The following is a 19188-nucleotide window of genomic DNA, read 5'->3' on the forward strand; positions in this document are numbered from 1 at the left end:
CATGCATTAGCATTATTGTGCCTACTATGGGAGAATAAACCTCAACAATGGTGCTTTAATTCATGCATATCGGCTATTTTTCTATTCACACAAATTCACCTGTGTGCCCTTTTCTCCTATTAATATTCAAATTGCCTCTTGTCAAATACACATATTTTTAAATATATTTAAATGTTTTGGAGGCCAGTGTTCCTAAGCAACTCTTATCTGTCTTTTCTAAAGAGCTCATGTTAATACAGTACAAGTAGTCAGCATTATTTACACACAGCAAATTTGTTAGGCTATTGGGATTGATGAAAAGTGACAAGTATAAAGTTGCACTGTCTTATTCAAGAGATAACTTGAATTCTGGGTTTTTCAAATCCCAGTCCCTCTCTCTGACCACTGCACTGCCTTGCACTGCACGTTGTAGTCATAAACACATTCTTCGCAGTTTAGTCCTTGGCAATGAACGCAGCAAAATATACAAAGCTCTGATGTTACTGTCCTGTGTAGGTAAGGTATAGTCCAGTGAGTTGTACAACGAGAAAAAAAACTTTGATTTTCACTCTACCTTAAGCCATTTCAAGTTTTATCTTCTTAGACTGTATAAAGGAGCAATGAATTTGAGGTATGACATTATTGATAACTTGTCTTGGGGATCTCAAACTGAGTTTTAACAAGATCTATTTTTGAAGGCTAATTCTGGTTTCCTTTACTACCAAGAGTAGTAGAATATTCTTGCTTATCAGTTTTACCTTTTAACAATAAAATTAGCTCTAAAATTCCATCCTGATTCTGAATTGTGTAGGCCCATTTATTTTTAAAGTATTTCTCATCTACATTATAGCTAGACTAACTTTGCTGAGAAAAGCCAAAGATCTGCCTGCTCCCAACGCAGATCCTTGCATTTTAGAGCCAGTTGTGGGAGCATCAGGTATTCATGGCCATCTGCTGTAGCCCATGTATGCACTATTACAAAATTGCCTTTTTTTTCAGTTTCATTTCCCCAATTCAAATACCTACTAAGACATCAAAACTACAGAAATAGCTCTTACTTGAGTATCACCATACCACTGTCACAAATCTATTAGAAAAGAAAATGCCTCATAGCAATATAGTGGTTTCCCCCTTTTTTTATGTTACATATGGGTCTGTATTGTATAAATCAAGCCATAAAGAGAATACAGGTATAGAGAAAGAAAATATCCTATTATAATCTCTGAAAACCTTCCATTGTCATTGTGGATACCAAAATCTAATTAAAACATTTTGATAATGTAGATTGTCTTAGAAGCTAACTTGTGGAGAATTAGTATATTATACTATGACTGGGGTGGGTGGGGGTTGTTTGTATTAAAAAAACCAATTACGGGATTGAATAATGCCTAGAGTCTTTTGATATATTTAGCTCATTAAAGTATCACAATGAAGTTTTCTTGTTACTGATCCAACCTTGTTGAAAAAATTACATACCACAATGATGTAAATATTGCTAAACTTAATTTTTGTGTTCCATTGTCTCATTAAAATATGTAATTTGAGTGATTTATTAGTAGCTTGCTCTACCGGTTTGAGGTCCATCCCTTAGAATCAGTAACAGTTCCATCTTGATTCAGTTTCAGCTCGTTATCTCATATCCTGTCCTTTATAAGCTGGAGACATGCAGAAGCCTGGAGGAATCCAATGCTGACTTTGCAGAAAAGGGACTTATCATTAGGTATTGTCAACATATCTGTATCTAGTTCTAAATCTGCCAAAAAGCATCCCAAGTGGCTTCATATAAATGTTGAATACTGCATGAACACTCTTACATTTAGTTATGTATGTTACTAATATACCAATATTAACATTTACATTGTATAGGTTTTCAAGAACAATTTTAAGTGCTGTTTTATTGAATAAGTCCTATGTAGTTTGACTTCTAGATATCTTCACGACCACATCCTTCCAACTGAATCTGACCACCTTGTATATTTGATCCAGGAAGTAATGCTTTGAGTTACCCCACCGGAAGTGTGGGATCTGGAAATGTTTGAATGACTACTCCATCTCTATGGAATGGACATTCCAGATGTTGCCAATCTTGATACGACTGAGAAAAGAGTGACAACTCTTTTATTTTGTAGGGATTTGAATCTTAAGGTTTGTTTGATATTAGTTTGGTATGGGAAGAGAGAATAAAAGTGTGTATAAATGATGTGTAAATAAATGTTACAGGTAATCTTCTACCTACCATCATTCATTTTGTTACAATGGCACCAAAAAATATATAATTTTTCACACTAATGACTGCTGCAGCATCCCCATGGTTATTTGATCAAAAATTAGATGCTTGGCAACTGGTTCATATTTATGATGGTTGCAGTGTCTTAGAGTCTATGCCAGGGGTGTCCAAACTTGGGAACTTTAAGACTTGTGGACTTCAACTCCCAGAATTCCCCAGCCAGGCCCTTTGTGACCTTCTGACAAGGAAAGTCAATGGGGAAACTAGATTCACTTAACAGCCATGTTACTAACAGCAATTACAGTGATACACTTAATTTCAATAGCAACAAAGGTCATAAAATGGGTCAAAGCTCACTTTACAGCTATCTCACAGCAACAGAAATTTTGGGTTCAATTGTGGTTGTAAGTCAAGGGCTACCTAAAATACATTAACTGGGATACAAATTAATTTTAACTATGATTATAGAATGAACCTATGTTTAGATAAACTGGTGAGTTCATATTAATTCCTAATAGAAATGTTAAGGTTTTGCAGAAATATAAGAAACAGCAATATAGGGAAGACACTTTTTAAAAATAGATATTACAGTACTTCTATCACACAGTTTGGAGAAACTAATGCCACAGAAATATGTAGGACGGAAACCTATAATCATTCGCTCTAGGAACAGTCCAAAACGCAGAACCAAAACTAGGCATTTCTCAAAAGACAGGGAAATTTTACTGGAAAACTGACTGCTGCTAAAATCTGTGCAATACCGAAGGGCTAAGATTAGAATTGTATACCCTAATCTTCAAGGCCAGATTTTCCTATAAGCTAACTAGGCTTCAGCCTAGGGCCTCAAGATCAAGAGGGGCCTACATTCAAATTGTTAGCAAAATTAAAATTACAATTTATTATCCGTGCCACATTTTTTATAAAGGTTAGTACCAATTACAACATGTTTCATTTAATATATTGATATATATTATCACAGTATTGATGTATTTTATTATCTCTCATGTAATTTACAAACTTAAAAATGGGAGGTGAAAGGGCCCCATAAGTGGAATAGCCTAGGGCCTCTTTTCATCTAAATCCGGCCCTGCTAATCTTGGTATTCTTGGTATTTTCAGACTAGGTGTTAACTTGAGGAAAAAGTAAGCATAAGTGAAGCATATTTTAAAATTTGAGTATCACTCTGCATCTGTTTTTAAGTATTACATATGTAAAAATAAAGCAAACAGGAAAAAAATTTGCCCCTCAGTATCTAATACAGCAGGCAGGTGCATTACATAATTCCAAATTCCATAAACTGCAACCTGAGACAGAATTTTCTTTCCACCTTTCCCAGTACTATGAACTTCTCAAGGGGCCTGGTTTTTGCATACTAGATCTAAATGATAATTTGAGCCTGATTATTCGGATTATGATCCACTTGTTTGTTTTCTGGCTATCCTTGCTATATTTAGAGGAGTCTTCTTCAACGGTAAAGTTGAAAAGCATCAATAACCTGCTGATTTCAACCAGCCTTCCATTATATAATATTTTGCCAGTAGCTGCTTTCTAATCAAATTATTTTCCAGAGTGGTTGGAGGGAATGCGGGGAACAAATGTCATATTTACATAGCTAATAAAAATATGACTGGTATTTAGGTTAATCCAATGGTTCCCAACCTTTTTTGGGCAGTGCCCCACCTAAGCACCTCTCAAATCCTGATCCCACACACACGCACATAATTCTTACTTTACTCAAAAAGTGAACTCTCCTAAAGTCGGAGGAGGCCAAAAAGGCAATTAACTTGGTTTAAACAAGGTTAAATTGCCCCCATTGAAAATCAAATTGCCCCAGGTTGGAAACCACTGGGTTAATCCCAAAAAGGTACGACCTAGCTATAGACGTTTTTTCATCCATCAGGGCTAATTGCATTCCTCATGTGCTCACTGATCTTCCTTCTCCTCCTTCCAGAATCAATTATTTAGCCGATTACAAAGTAGGGCCGTAGTAAGCACCAAGGCGCCTTTTGCAGTCTTCCCAAGTGACCAGGAGGCGTCCGCGGGACAGGCTCCCCAACAGCCGACGGGGCGCCACGCCTCCACTCCACCGAGAGGCAGGCCTGCGCGCCGAGATATCACGGCCGCTACGGGGCGGCTCTGCCGTATTTGGCAAGGGACGAAAGAGACGAACCGCCTCGGTCGGTGCCATTGGCCGGGAACATGGCGCTGAACAGGAACCACTTGCCCGGTGGCGGGGTTGTCCCGCCCCACGGGGAAAGGTAACCGGAGACCAAGATGGACTTGGCTAGCAAGGGGCGGCAGGGGGGGAAGAGTCTTGCGTATCCTCGGGGATCGCGAAACACAGGCAGAGCGTTTCTACCTGGACGGTGTGACGGACGCCTCTAAGCCCAGCCACCTTTCCCCCCGGGGAGCCGCCTGGTTTCCTCGGCCTCGAGAGGTGGGGCGGGGCGGCTGGGCTCGAGTGTTTTTCCCACCACCCGCAGAAGGATGGTGACTTCTGCCCAGAGGCCGTAGAAGTGTTAACCTTTCGCCGCCCCCTCCCTTCTCTACAGTCTTGCCATCCCCGGGACTCGGTGGAAGAGGGGGGGGCGGTGATAGTAATAGCTTGTTTTGTTCTGTTCTGTTTGGTTTCGACAGTCTACGCGGCCTTTAGCTCCACTTCCGGCCCGTGCAATAATCTGCGTACAGTAGTAGTGTTGTTGTTTTATGACGTGAGCCGTAGTTGTGACACACATTTTCCTTCCCAGGTTAGGCTTCATTAAGGTCGAAATTTAATCCCGCCTTCCTCCGCTTAGGTTAGGAATGATGAGGGTATCCGGAGAGTAATTTTCGTGGAGGGTAGAGAGTTAAGGAGGTTACATTACTGAATACAAGTTCTCTTTCCATCACACCTTAGATAAGTACAAACTGATAGGGGAAAGGAAATAAAAGTGTGGCCCGTGATAAATTTCTGTGTTACTTTTCCCCGCAGGCTCATTACCTAAGAGGAAACATGACGGCAGTAATTGGCTTCACAGGAAAACATTAATAATTTATTTATGTTAAGATAGTACTACTCAACTAATACATTGACGAGATGAATAATTTGACTCATAATTATTAAACAAATGAGGGCAAATAATTTACATGTTTGACTCATCATCCTTCCTTTTGGTTTACTTTGAAATAAGACAAGCAATTATTGAAGAAAGCAACAGAAAAAGAGAGTGTAGCAGAGCTGCAATAGTGTCAGTAGGCCTGAAAGTAAAGCCAGTATGAGTTAAACCAGAATCACATGATTTCTACATGATCACTGGAATGCTAAATTAAAAGGCTTAGTCTTGTCAACATTCTTGAGCAGTCACTATCTTTTTTTTAAAAAAAAAAACTAAGTAAAAAAATGTTTGGTTTTTTGATGAAGATATTCAGAATTTGTGTATCTTTCCCAATTTATATATTGCATTTTCTGAGGATTTTAAAAGGCAGCTTTTTGAACATCATGTAGTGTAGTCTAATGGAGTTAAGTGCATGAGTTGCTATCACTAGTGTTTCCAATTCCATGTAGGGCTGGGTAGGCACTACTTGACACATCACCCAAACCAGAGTAAAGGCTCCTCTGGCCATGGCCTCCAGCTGTCCCTCCAGCTGTAAGCCATGAAGAACTCCAAGTTGTAGAACTTTTGTTTAAGAGGAATGCTATTTTGTCTAGAGTTAAAACCAGAACAGAATAGTACCCCTTTCCTGTTGAACTTCACTCTATTCTGTGTTATCCAGACTAATAGCCTTCAGAGTCAGGAACTTCAGGTCGGTCCTGCCCAAGATGAAAATATATAACTAGGGATCAGCTCAGCAGCATACTGATGATATTTTGATTTATTTGATTTTATTGAATTTATAGACCGCCCCCTCTCCCGAAAGGGACTCGGGGCAGTGTACAGACAGAAGCTAAAAGAAACCGTATACACAATAAAAATATATTAGGAACCCCTTAAAAACAAATTAAATATGGAGTCTGTACAATGCTAGTAAAAATTAAAAAACAGCTTAAAAAGTTTACCCCCAAAAATTTAAAATACCGGCCAGGAGGATTGAAGATTAAAACTACGATTGGGCCAGGCCAGCTAATTGGAACAGGTGGGTCTTGAGTTTCTTGCGGAAGGAGCGGAGATCGGTGGTAGTTCTTATGGGGGGGGGGAGTTCATTCCAGAGGGTCGGGCCCATCACAGAGAAGGCCCTACTCCTGGGCGCCGCCCGCTGGCATTGCTTAGTGGACGGCACCCGGAGGAGTCCCTCTCTGTGAGAGCGAATTGGTCGCAAGGATGTATGGGGTAGGATGCGATCCCGCAGATAGCTAGGTCCTGTGCCATGGAGCGCTTTAAAGGTGATAATCAACACCTTGAAACGCACCCGAAAAGCCACAGGTAGCCAGTGCAGCTCGCGCAGGAGAGGTGTTATATGGGAGTACCTGGTACTTCCCATGATTGCCTGCGCGGCTGCATTCTGGACCAGCTGCAGCCTTCGGGTGCATCTCAAGGGGAGCCCCATGTAGAGAGCATGTCTCCAAACAGATAGATACCTTCTTTTAGCAGTTTCATGTTAGGGAGGGAAGACCAAACCCCAAGATATCGCACAAAGGGCCACCCATTGGGCCAACCTGACCCATCATCACCACTGGAATTACTTCGTAAGGAGCAGAACTATTGTAAAACAGTGCCCTCAACTCCAAACCGGGCAGGTGGTCCAGAAGAATACTGTGATTAACATTGTATTGAATGTTGCTGAATGGTCCACGAGGCATCTGTTCTCTCCATCCAGGTCCCTTCATAGGTCATTCACCAAACATGAAAACTATTTCCATCTAGTGCTTTTTCTAGATTTCTGACTGAAAGCGTGTCAAATTATGCATTTTTACTAGATGCTCTGACACCCACTTTCTTCCCCAAAAGAAAGCCTCTCAAGAGTCACTTGGTTGAGTTGGATGGCTATAGAAATTGAATAAATAAATAAATATTTCATCAAGAAGAGGAGCTTGGTGACAACAATAGTTATCCACTATGATTGGGACCAGGGAATGAGGATGGAGCATCACTTATTCCCCAAATGAGAAACTTACTGCTATCTGGATTCATCAACCGCAAATAATAGTAAAAACATTGATCCAATTACCACTTTACACCTACTGTGAAGAATCAAAAGTTATATGACTATGAATGACTTCATTGGCAAAATGTAGTGCAGAAAGACTGATTACAAGTCTTCGCCCACCTTTGTTCAAAACTGAACAAGCTACTTATATAATGCTACTGGGCTGTAATTTATCAACAGCAAGGGCAAAGACATTCTGATATTATGCCACTCTTGTTTTCATTGAATAGATCTGAATAAATATCCTTACCTATTTTCAGTGAGATTCACTGTTAATCTTCCTCCAGTGATGCTCCAGTTACCATTTCTGATGCTTACATCTAGAGGTCTTCAATAAACCAGAGTCCCCTGATTTAGATGACAGAGGCTGCTTATAAGCAGTTATATCACGTAATTCATCATAATTCATCAGAATAAAAAAGAAAGAAAAACTGTTCACATTTAGTGGGGTGCTGGGGGAATAATGGCTTGCCTTATCAGCTATTGAAATGAGAATAGATAGTTGTGTTTCATTATAATAGGATTATATGCAAGCCTGCTTGGTGCCCAAGAGGCCTTGCTCTGAAATAACTGCAGAAGATTAAAGCTATAGGTTTTCAAACTAATCCAGTGCTTGTTGAAACATAACAAATCAGTTGCAATTGGTTGAATTCATTCCACATTTTGGCTGACTTTGGTGGCTAGATCTAGTTATCATAGAAATAACCATAGCGTTTAATGCACAGAGAAGGAAAACTCACCACCTCACAGTCAAAATAGTTTGGTCCATCTCTTAATAGTTAACTATCAGTTGTTCAGTCCAGTTCCAATAAAGATGATTTCTTACAAAAGCCATTTTCCAAACAACACTATTGAGTGATCTGGAATACTTTCATGAAGTTTGTACTTGTATGTTTATATATATATAGTTATTATTAAAGAATACAGAAATCTTAAAGACTTAATACAAATAGGAAATAATAATAATAATAATAGATATTGGTGTTATCTATTCTGGGGATCATAGAATACTATACTCCCACTAGTGGTGTTATTTGTACAGGGGTTTATACAAAGATGAACTGAGCTACATTTTCTGGACTGAGTTTAGTAAATACTTTTTATTAAGTTGATTCTTCATCTGTATTGTCATTTTTAATAAACCTTATTAAAGATACTAATACATCTATATTGTATCTCCTTGAAGTATTCTCAAGCACTGTAAAGATGTGGAGCTGACATTCTCTGAGATAACTGGCAGTCCAGAGATGTTCAAAGGCACTAAGAAAGGAATGGTTTTTCTGACTCCTTATCGGGTAAGTTCTGAGTGAAATCCAACTGTCCTAAGTAAAACAACACAGTGGAAAATTTATTCAGTTAAACTTCTAAAACAATATTCAGTTTCTGAAATGACATTTTTAACAATACATAAAGTAATACAGATTTTCTCAAAATCCTTCTCAATTTGATGCTTTTATTAGACTGGAAGTTACATGTGGCATCAGAAGTGAAACCAGTGGTTAGGTTTTTTTTCTTTCCTGATTTGAGTGTCTCATAGTTTAGAGGGTTATCTAAAACAAGTCATTCTTTCCTCATTTATATGCTCTGATCGAAATCCAAATTGAACTGCTTAATGCCTTCCATGTGGAAGTTTTTAAAAGACTTGAAGTCACTAAAGTAGTTATAGTGATTTAGCTTTTGAAGCCAGTAACATTGGTATAATACTATTTGCATTAACAATTCATTTTCAGAAAATTTAGTGTTTTACATATTTGAGAGTAGATTATTCAAAAGATTGACTGCACTCATCTTGTGTGGACTTTAAGAATGGCCTATGAAGTTTTGATTGCAGGCCTGCTGTCAGGATCAATTAGGTTGACAAACGCTACAGAGGAGTTCTGCATAGCATAGAATCCTTCTGTCTCTGGAACTACCTCCAGCTCAGAAAGAAAAATAAATACAGCTCCGTCACTATTTTAAAAATAATATTTAAAATGTTTGCTTTTGTGTGTAGATTAAAAGGATTGTGTTTTGGGCTTTAAATATTTTGTATATTATCTTTTTCTTTTGGTTGGTCCATACACAGTTATTGAGATCTTTAATGAAGGTCTAAACAAGCCAATAATCAAAAGTTATAAGAAGTAAAGCTAAATCATGTTGAACAGCCTTCTAAAAATATCTATCTTGATTTCTTATTTTATGTATTTTAAAAAAGTGTTTTAGGACGGGTTAGCTTTGGGATGAGAAAATATTAGTCCAATTTTAAATCTTAAGTTGATGATTTGCTATGGATGTAGATTGCAATTATATGTAACAAGGTTTTCATTTCTGTGTGGCTTTCTAGTGCTTTTCTTTTTAAAAAGTGAAGGCATAAATTTGTTTTGCAGGTTATTTTTGTGTCAAAAAGCAAAGACCCAATGATGTCTTTCATGATGCCATTCCACTTGGTGAAGGGATGCTCTATAGAACAACCTGTCTTTTCTGCCAATTATATCAAAGGAGTAATACAAGCAGAACCAGGAGGTATGTGTTATCCATCAGAGAGGACTTTTTTTAAAAAAAATTACGCTCTTGGAGTAATCATATGTGAAATCATACTTAAAGGTTTTGGTTTAAATTTCTATTGTAGCTGAGAACTATGCATTCACCAAAATGTGTAGCAATGTCTCTTTGTACACCTATACCAATAATGAAGGTTTTTGGTAGCTATTAGGTTCACCATCCTTCATTCAGTACTTACGAGAAACTTCACAATTCACTCTTAACTTGATTTGGAAGAAAAAGTAAAATTGGATTTTATTTTGAAAACTTATTTTAAAGACAATTATTTCAAATCAGATTTATATTTATTTGCAAATTTTTGCTTGCATGTGGAAATAGAAAATTCTGCTTTCCTGATATAGAGTCTGGCTAAATTACACAGTCCCTGATTAAATTCAGTGAAAACATTTGATTAGAGTTTGGAAGAAGTTATCCACTTCTGATCTTGTAAGAAGAAATACACTTTTTACATATAAGTGTGTTTAGAGGAAAGTGATGAATGAGCATTTTTAGCTGGTTATGAAAAGGGGGAAAAAGCAATTTAAGTATTGCTCTTAGTTTGAAATTTGTTCTCTTTGAAATTTGTGCGGGATAAATGGGATATACTGTGAAGTTAGGGTTATTGGGCCATTGTCAGCCCTCTCCAGAACTTTGATAAAGATAGAATGAGGTTTTGGTCCCTTTTATTTGATTTTAAAGGGTCTTAATAACACGAGTAAGGAAATCTTACTAAACATTTAATACACCTATTGAAAGTTGGTAGTTTATCTCTGGATTTTATGCTGAGGAACTTGGAGTTGGCAAAAATGAGGTGATTTCTCAAAACTGGTATAGGGAACACCCTATTATGGGAATATTTGTTAAAACTATTTCTAAATTACTTTGTAAACTGATATTGATATCAAATCATGTTCAATTTATCTCTGCTCTTGTCTTGACAATCTTTTGGGAAACTGCCATAATTTAAGACTTTTAATGCAACTTTTTTTTAGGTGGCTGGGAAGGTCAGGCTTCCTTTAAAATGAGTTTTTTCAGTGGAGGTGCTGTAGAATTTGGTCAAATGATGTTCAAGCTTGCAAGTGATGGTAAGACTTTCTTCTCATTTCTTCCCATTCCAGGCAGATAATTTAGCTGATTTCTGTTTTTTATGATAATATTTGACAGATTTACTTGCTGATAGTTCTTCAGGCATTCTTAAACCCTAATGTATGGTCAGTGCTAAATGCTGCTATTCTCACCTCCATTATATGTTTTTCATTCTTTCCAACCCAAACAGAATGTTGGAGAAAAAATTACGTAGAGAGACTTGGGCTCTTGTCTATCAGCAAGTTAACTTCTCTAAACAGAATGGGCCCAGATTTGATACGGTGGAAGAAGCAAGAAAAATAAAAACTGGATTAAAAAAATGGGTTTGGATTAGATTGGCAGCTGAGAAGAAAAACATGATGGGAAAATATTCCCCAATGGCAAATGTGCAATGGGCAGTCACTTGGAATGCTGCCTACCCCGTTCTAAGCCCCTTCTCTCCTTCAGGCACATGACCCAGAGGGCAGCTGGGGCAGCCTGCCCTCTGCTTCCATGCATGCTTGCAAACACATTTTGTTACCTAGAATTAAAGACAGGCAGTTCCAATGACCACTGCAAGTAAACAGCACAAAGCTATATTCTGTATGCTTTCTGTAGTTTGCTCAATTTCACTATCAATTTTCACATAGAGGGCATTTCCTGCAAAAACACAATAATCGTGATGGCTAAACCAATCAGATCATTTGCTTAAATTCCCTCTAATTTTGGTTGATTTAAAACATAATTATTTAAACACCAAGATTTCATGTGCTAAATTTGGCTTATTAAATATACTATGTTTAGCTTCTAGAGGAGTACCACCTCCGAGTTTTGCCTATGGGTATGCATCACCTTTTCCTCGTGCTTATGGACCTCCACCAGGAAGTTACGTTATGCCACAGCCAGCTTCTGGAGCCTACATTTATGTGCCTGCACAAATGAATGGATATGGAGTTGCTCCACAGCCTATGGGATATCCATATGCACCTCCTCCAGGTGAATTTTCAACCAACTTTATAAAATATTGTTATTCAATATTAAACTGTCTCATTTTGTTTACCTAGGACAGTGGTGTCAAACCCAAGGCCCAGTGGCCAAATACGGCCTGTGGGGTACTTAGATCTGGCTTGTGGGACTGCTCTGGAAACAGTGAAGGACCAGCCAGTGAAAACGGAGCTTGGGAGCATCGCATGTGGCACTCCCAAGCTCCGTTTTCACTGGCAAAGGGTTGGAGGAGGCTGTGGCAGCCGAAAACAGAGCTTGGGAGCCCATTTTCACTGGCAGAGCGTACACGACAGGTAATCCCGACAGGAGAGACTTCGGACTGGTCACACCCATCCTGGCCACGCCCACCCTGGTGCCCCGAGGTCAAACACAACCCTAATGCAGCCCTCAAAGAAATTGAGTTTGACACCTCTGATCTAGGATATGTTTTGGGATTCATATTCCTTTTTTTGTCTTAATTTAACCTATAAAACATTTTTTTAAATCACACTTATATAAATATATAAGTCTAAATATGTTGATAAAATGTACTGTTGCATTATAAAATTTATAACTGCATGTAGATGAAATGACTTTAAAAATTATCTGGATCTGAAAAATATGAATAGCAACATTATAGAATTGCCACTAGGGAAAGGGTAATATTTAGAATGATTGAACATATTCATCGTACCGTATTTTTCTCCCTATAAGACACACTTTTTTACTCCAAAAAAGAGGCTGAAAATCTGGGTGCGTCTTATACGCCGAATGTAGCCACCTGGGCAGTGGTGGGTTTCTGCTGCTTGGTCAATGAACCCGGAAGCCCCACCCCTGTCACTCACTCGCAAGTCCTTGGCGTTTTTTTGCATCGGGGCTTGCTGCAAGAGAGAGGGAGCAAAGACCTTTTTCGGATTGGTGGTGGTGGAGGTACGGGCCCGTACTCACTAAAGCAAGTCCGGGGAAGTCCTTTGCACCAGCTGGAAAAGGTCTTCACTTTCCCCCCTCCTTGCAGCATGCCCTGAAGCAAAAAATGGCGAGATCTCTTCTCAGAAATGTCTTCTCAGGCTGGACGGATCTCTCTCCAGATCTTGCGGCTTTTTCAGGGTTTTCTTTTTAAAAAACACCTGTCCGAACTATCTTGAAAACCTGCGATGTTGCTTTGGGAGGGGGCAGGCGGCAGCATTTGCCCCTGCCGCCCTCCCTGGGCACCTGCAGCCTTGGAGCCTGCAGCTTTAAAACAAGCCTTTGCACCGCTGCCCGTCTTTCCCCTCCGAAAGCAACCTCGCAGGTTTTCAAGATCGTCCTTTTCTGACCCCTTACCAGCCCATCCAGGAAGATGAGGAACGCGAGGGGGATTCCCCCCTCCCCTCCGCGGTTGGGCTCCGAACTAGCGGAGCCTCGTCCTTCTTTTTAAGCAGGCGATCTTTAAGCAGGCGATCTTTAAGCAGGCGATCTTTAAGCAGGCGATCTTCGGCTGCTGCGCAAGCCACGCTGCCTTCTTCTCTCTGATAGCTGCCTGCTTAAAAGAAGGACGAGGCTCCGCTGGTTCGGAACCCATCCGCGGGGGGGGGGAGGGATCCCCCTCGCGTTCCTCATCTTCCCGGATGGGCTGGTAAGAGGACAGAAAAGGTTGTTTTCCAGTTGGGACGGAGAGAGGGACAGACAGACAGAGACACGGAGAGAGAGAGACACACACACACAGAGTGAGTGATTGAGTGAGTGACAGACAGACAGACACACACACGCACACACATATACACACAGAGTGACAGACAGAGAGGAAGGGAGGAGAGAGAAACACAGAGAGATAGAGAGAGAGGGAGGGAGAGTGAGAGACAGACAGACACACGCACACAGAGTGACAGGTGGAGGAGGGAGGAGAGAGAGAGACAGAGATACAGAGACAGACAGACAGACACACAGAAAGAATGACAGAGAGAGACAAAGAGGGGGGAGGGAGAGAGAGACAAAGAGCTACACACAGAGAGACAGACAGACACACAGACACACAGAGAAACAGAAAGAGAGAAAGAGAAAGAAAGGCAGAAAAAATGAAAAAAGAAAAGAAAAAAAGAAAGTGGGAGAGAGAGATGAAAGAAACAAAGAAAGAAAGAAAACTTATGTGAGGAAGTGAGGAAGAAAGTGATGACAATGACTGCGTGGATCTGTCCTTCCTCATTTCTGATAGCAGCGAAGAAGAGGAATTCTTGGGGTTCGAATAAAAACATTACAGCCTTATTTTTGTTACTTTCACTGTTTACTGACTTTACTGACTGTTAATGAGAGTAAAGATAGTTCTTAATATGTTACATGGTTGACATAAAATTGTTCTTAAACTGCTGTTAACCTTATACAGTTGATATAAAATATTTTACTACAGTATTTGGTTCAGAATCTTTTTTTTCTAGATTTTCCTCCTTTAAAATTGGGTGCGTCTTATATTCCGGAGCATCTTATAGGGCGAAAAATACGGGTAAATGAGATTTGCTGTAATAGAGATAGAATTAAGGGTTCGGACATTGCTATGGTATTCCACACATCCATTTCCCACAAATAATTCTGTTACTGTCCTATATATATTGTATATTATATTATACAGCCAAGAGAATAATTGTAGGATTTGCACAAGAATACCCATTGCACAGTAGTCATCTCTCTATGAATGTGTAAGTTACTTGGAAAATGCTTCCGGATTGATTTTTAAAGAAGGTACAAAGTAAGAAATAAAAACAATTCATGTGAACTTGCACCAACATAAATATATCTGTGATATGCTTGTACAAATATAGATTTTGTTTCTTTAGGTGCGTATCCACCACCTCCGGGGATGAACTCTATGTATATGGCACCTCCTCCCCCATATCCTGGCCCTTCTGGTGCTGGACCTTCAGCTCCCATTGATCCAGGGTCTACAGGTGCTAGGACCTGGACCGAACCTGGGATGCCAGGTAAGAATTTAGGATTGCTTCTGCTTAGAACTGGGTCAGTTGCATTGTGCTCCCAGGTTTTATTTTCTGGGTTTTAAGTAAGTTATTTAAAGAGCAATTATTGTCATGCTGATTTATCCAAGTCCTTTTCTTTGAATTAAGTAAATGTTCTTTGAAACATATTAATTTAAATATATTAAATATATCTTAAAAAATGATTACTATGTCTTGTCCAGATTCTTTCTTACAGAGGCTACAAATCTGTACTTTAATTTTATCTAGAAAATAAGAAGACACTAGGCAGCCTATGTGAATTTGAATAGTGTTTGCATTTGTTTTAAAAGTTCTTCCTGCCTTTTTTTCTTTTATTAATGATGTAGGTGGCAATAAAGCAGCAGAGGCAACTTCCAGTGCATATTATAACCCAGCTAATCCTCATAATGTTTACATGCCCATGGTAAGGATTTTCTCTAGAATTATGTATGGCAGAAGATGGGGCCGCGGGAGTAATGATTGTCCACATTTTTGGGGGTGAACTATTTTATCCGAGAAAATCGGGAGAGGAATTTCTGAGAAATGAGTAATGAGTTTGGTCATAGACTAACTCTCTGATGTGCTAACTCGGTTGGATCTGAACTAGCTGGTTCTCAGTTGTAATATTTGGTACAATCACTGAGTGAGAATGGACATCCTGCAGCACAATGAGGAGCAGGTTTAGCGTTGTAGTTCTAAAAGTTTTGCTGTTCTGACATTTAGTTAAATAAAATTTGCAGCTAGTTACACTGAATATAATGTTAACATTATACCAAGAGCATCTGCATTTTTGCTTTCTACTATACAAACAAAGTAACACTGAGAAACTTTGAATTCTAGAGGAAATTACACACACACACAAACACACACACACACCACACTATTTGTTCACTTTAGGCCAGCGGTTCTCAAATAGTGGGGCGCGCCCCCCTGGGGGGGCGCGAGGCTCCGTAAAGGGGGGCGCGAAGGCTCCCTTTCCATCTGGGTGCAACGGCGGCGAAGGCGTGGGCGAGGCATAATATATCCCGCCTGGAAGTGGCAGCACTTCGGACTGTGGATTTTCATTGGAGCCGCGGGCTGGAGCTGTGCAAGAAGCCTGCTCGGGCGGGGATGGGAGGGAGGGAAGCATGGGACCGCCCGTCTTCGCCACCGCGTAGCTCGCCTCCCCGCCAGCAGCTCCACCGCCAGCATTCCGTCTGGAAGCGGAAGCGTAACAGCCGCTGTTGGGGAAGGGACAAAGGGGCGGCGGTCGCCTGATCTTGCCACCGCCACCCCTTCGCCCCTGGTAACGGCAACTGTTGTGCTGCTGCTTCCAGCTGGGATGCTGGAGGAGCTGCTGGCAGGGAGGGAGGGAAGAAGGGGAGAAGGGAGTTGTGCCGGGCGCCGGTGCTGCATCCAGGCAGGAGCTGCTCCCCCAGCCCACCCTGACACACACACACCGGCTGCTTCCCCCCCCCCCGCGCCCCCAAGCCGCAGAAACGTCAGAGCTGCGAGCGCGCGCCCCCCCCGATGTTGCGCCCGGTGTGGCCGGCCCCCCCTACACCCCCCACGCTACGCCACTGGGCAGAAGGGAGGTGGAAGGAAGGAAAGAAAAGCAGACACCCCGGAGGGAAAGAGGAAAGAAGGCAAGCAGGCAGGAAGGAGGCAGAAGGAAGGAGGGAAGAATGGAACTGGAAGGGAGGCAGGGAAGGAGGGAGGGAGAAAGGAAGGATAGGAGGATAGGGAAAGAGGAAAGAAGGCAGGCAGGCAGAAGGGAGGGAGGTGCAAGGAAGGAAGAAAGCATAGATAAGCAGGAGGGAAAGAAGGCAGGCAGGCAGGGGGAAAGAGGAAGGAGGGAACTGGAAGGGAGGCAGGAAGGAAGGGAAGGAGGAAGGGAGGGTGGAAGGAAGGATAGACAAGTAAGAGGGAAAGAGGAAAGAAAGCATGTGACTACGGTGGGAGACGAGGAAAGACCGGTGTGCTATGTTATGCAGAGGTGTATTTATAACAATTTTATAGACAAATGATACTATTTACAGTCGCGCGGGGGGGGGGCGCGAAACGTTTTCTTCTTCCTAGGGGGGGCATGACAGAAAATAATTGAGAAGCACTGCTTTAGGCTGTTCTCCTTTTTAAACAAAAAATTTAAAAAAACGAAACAGCTATATCTATGTTTAACTGTCTGTTTCTATCCCATCTCACCCCATCCCTGTGATAATAATATTGACAGATCATGTGCCAATAAGGCACTTAATTAACCACATAGATTTTTGCCATGATGATGTTCCTAAACTGGTCTTTTGGATCTTCCAATGGCGCACCCATTTGTAACTGAGTCCATCTGCTGTACCTTGCTGCTGGCTGTCCACCTCTCAAAGCATTAGAGCCTTTTGCAGAGAGCTAGGTCTTTGTGTAATAATGGCTTACCACATATTTCTGAGTAACAAGAACTTTCCTTATAAAGGTACGAAGAACATGAAATCTTGGGACTTGAGGTCCTTCATTATAGTTGCCCATTTTCTTAGGAGATCAATCACATAAGAGTGTGCATTGAAATGTCTTACACACTGTGATCCAATGTTGAATAGTTTTAAGAACGCTGAGATATTTTAATAGTGGGCAGAAAAAAACCTGAAATGTTTAATAGTAATGTGCCAATTTAATTAAATGTGCCTAATTTTCATTTTAGGATCAACCACCTCCTTATGCACCTCCTGAGGAAAAGAAGAACAACTAACAGGAGCCTCAGTGCCACTTTCTTGTTTCTTGACTCTGAAGATTTTGCCATTGCTGCTGCCTCTTGTTTTTTTTTTTTTAATCTCTAGACCATCCTGTGTCAGTAGCATGCATAGTATTGGATGATGTTACACCTGCTGTTAAACTTTCAGCATGGCAATACAAGAGCAGTGACAGTAGTACTTTATATGTTTTCTGTCCTGAGGGTAGGCTCTGTAGCAAAACACTTTAATGTGACACAGATATTCATGAAGGAGCATTTTGGTTTTATGCATCTCTGTATCTTTAATACCATAAATATCTGCATGGTATTTTCACTCCTTGCAGATTAATGAATAACAGGGACTTTTCAGAGACTTCGATCGTTCCTGCAAAGTAGAAAGGAAGAAAGCTTTCCACCGATTCCTAGAAATTGATATCTAAAGAGGAAGGGATGACGAGGAGGAGATCCAAAAGGTTAATCGACGCCTTTCCTTTCAGTAACTGTTGCTGCCTTCTGGCTTGCCACATCCAACTATGCTTTAAAAATTTCACTTTCTGCAATATTGGTTCTTTGTCCCTGCAGAAGGATGCCAGGTAGAAATAGTTTTACTCTATCTACATCTGAAGGAATGCACAGCAGGTTTTTCTGCTTTCAATTTGGCTGCAGGGTTTATGTCTCTAAAACGTCTTTATGTGTCTCTGTGTCTCTAAAACATCTTCTGCCTGGTGCAAGAGTAGGGCAGTGAGTCACTCAAATTATCTGTCTGCCCTAACCATACAGCAGAAAGGAAATTTGAACTGAAGCCATTTATGTGAACTGGAACCAAAGATTGACTTTATAACTGAGAGAACTAAAATAAAATGTAATTTAGCAAACAGTATAATACCTGATCCAGAAAAACAACAACCATTGGTTATTCTAAGGACAGGACTCAATTTTTGATCTAGAAGTCAGTTCATTTCTAACTAGCAGCTAATACAATACTAAATATTACATCTAAAAGGAAAATACTTTTTTTCTGCTACAGAAAATGGGGATTTACACTGCTGCATGTTGGTAAAGTCAGTTATAGGTAACAAAGTAGTTTCTCTTTGTTTAGGCCTCTATCTAGATTTAGGTGAGCTACACCATCAGGCCAGAGATAATGAGGGGGAAAAATATTAAAACTCCAAACATGAGTAAGAAACTATATTTGATAAGAGTTCTTTAATAGTATTTTTGTCCAAGCTAGAAAGAAGCAACCAATATTCTGGGTTATGTTAAGCTGTAATTTAATAATGACTTATCATATGTTTATTCCTTTTTATATTGGTTCTTAAAAGAACTATTGTTCCACTAATGTAGTGGAGAATATAATTTGCTTATAGGTCATCTCTTTTTTTCTTCCTTGATGTTAGGGCTTTTACTTCACAGAGAAAAAAACTCAAGACATACTGGTGTGTTATGGATACTCATCTATTTTCCCTTTAGTAAATGAGTTTATTATTCAGTAAAAGTATGAAATAAACTTTTTTCTAACAAATACCTTCATTCTGAACACAAAAGCATAACTATTTTCCATAACTAAATAGTTAACTCTGTTTATATTATTTTTGAATTGCACTTTAATACAGAAATATTGAAACCTT

General features: G+C 40.1%; 1 protein-coding gene across 1 annotated transcript; it reads left to right on the forward strand.

The window, feature by feature from the left end:
• Nucleotides 1–4168: 4168 nt before the first annotated feature.
• Nucleotides 4169–19188, forward strand: WBP2NL (WBP2 N-terminal like). The gene is made up of 8 exons (XM_081957409.1): nt 4169–4464; nt 8517–8625; nt 9697–9832; nt 10843–10935; nt 11720–11911; nt 14707–14850; nt 15210–15286; nt 17531–19188. Exons 1-8 carry the CDS (start codon nt 4406–4408, stop codon nt 17576–17578), a joined length of 858 nt encoding a protein of 285 aa, XP_081813535.1. The 5' UTR covers nt 4169–4405; the 3' UTR covers nt 17579–19188.

Source organism: Natrix helvetica (assembly GCF_964273705.1).
Source record: "Natrix helvetica genome assembly, chromosome: 6".
In the NCBI taxonomy this organism is placed as follows: domain Eukaryota; kingdom Metazoa; phylum Chordata; class Lepidosauria; order Squamata; family Natricidae; genus Natrix; species Natrix helvetica.

What these genes read in the sequence shown, in the direction of transcription:
- WBP2NL (XM_081957409.1), top strand. Translation starts at nt 4,406, where the DNA reads ATGGCGCTGAACAGGAACCACTTGCCCGGTGGCGGGGTTGTCCCGCCC. An exon ending in GACCGAACCTGGGATGCCAG is followed by an intron (nt 14,851 to 15,209) that starts GTAAGAATTTAG and finishes TTAATGATGTAG; the next exon opens with GTGGCAATAAAGCAGCAGAG. An exon ending in ATAATGTTTACATGCCCATG is followed by an intron (nt 15,287 to 17,530) that starts GTAAGGATTTTC and finishes TTTTCATTTTAG; the next exon opens with GATCAACCACCTCCTTATGC.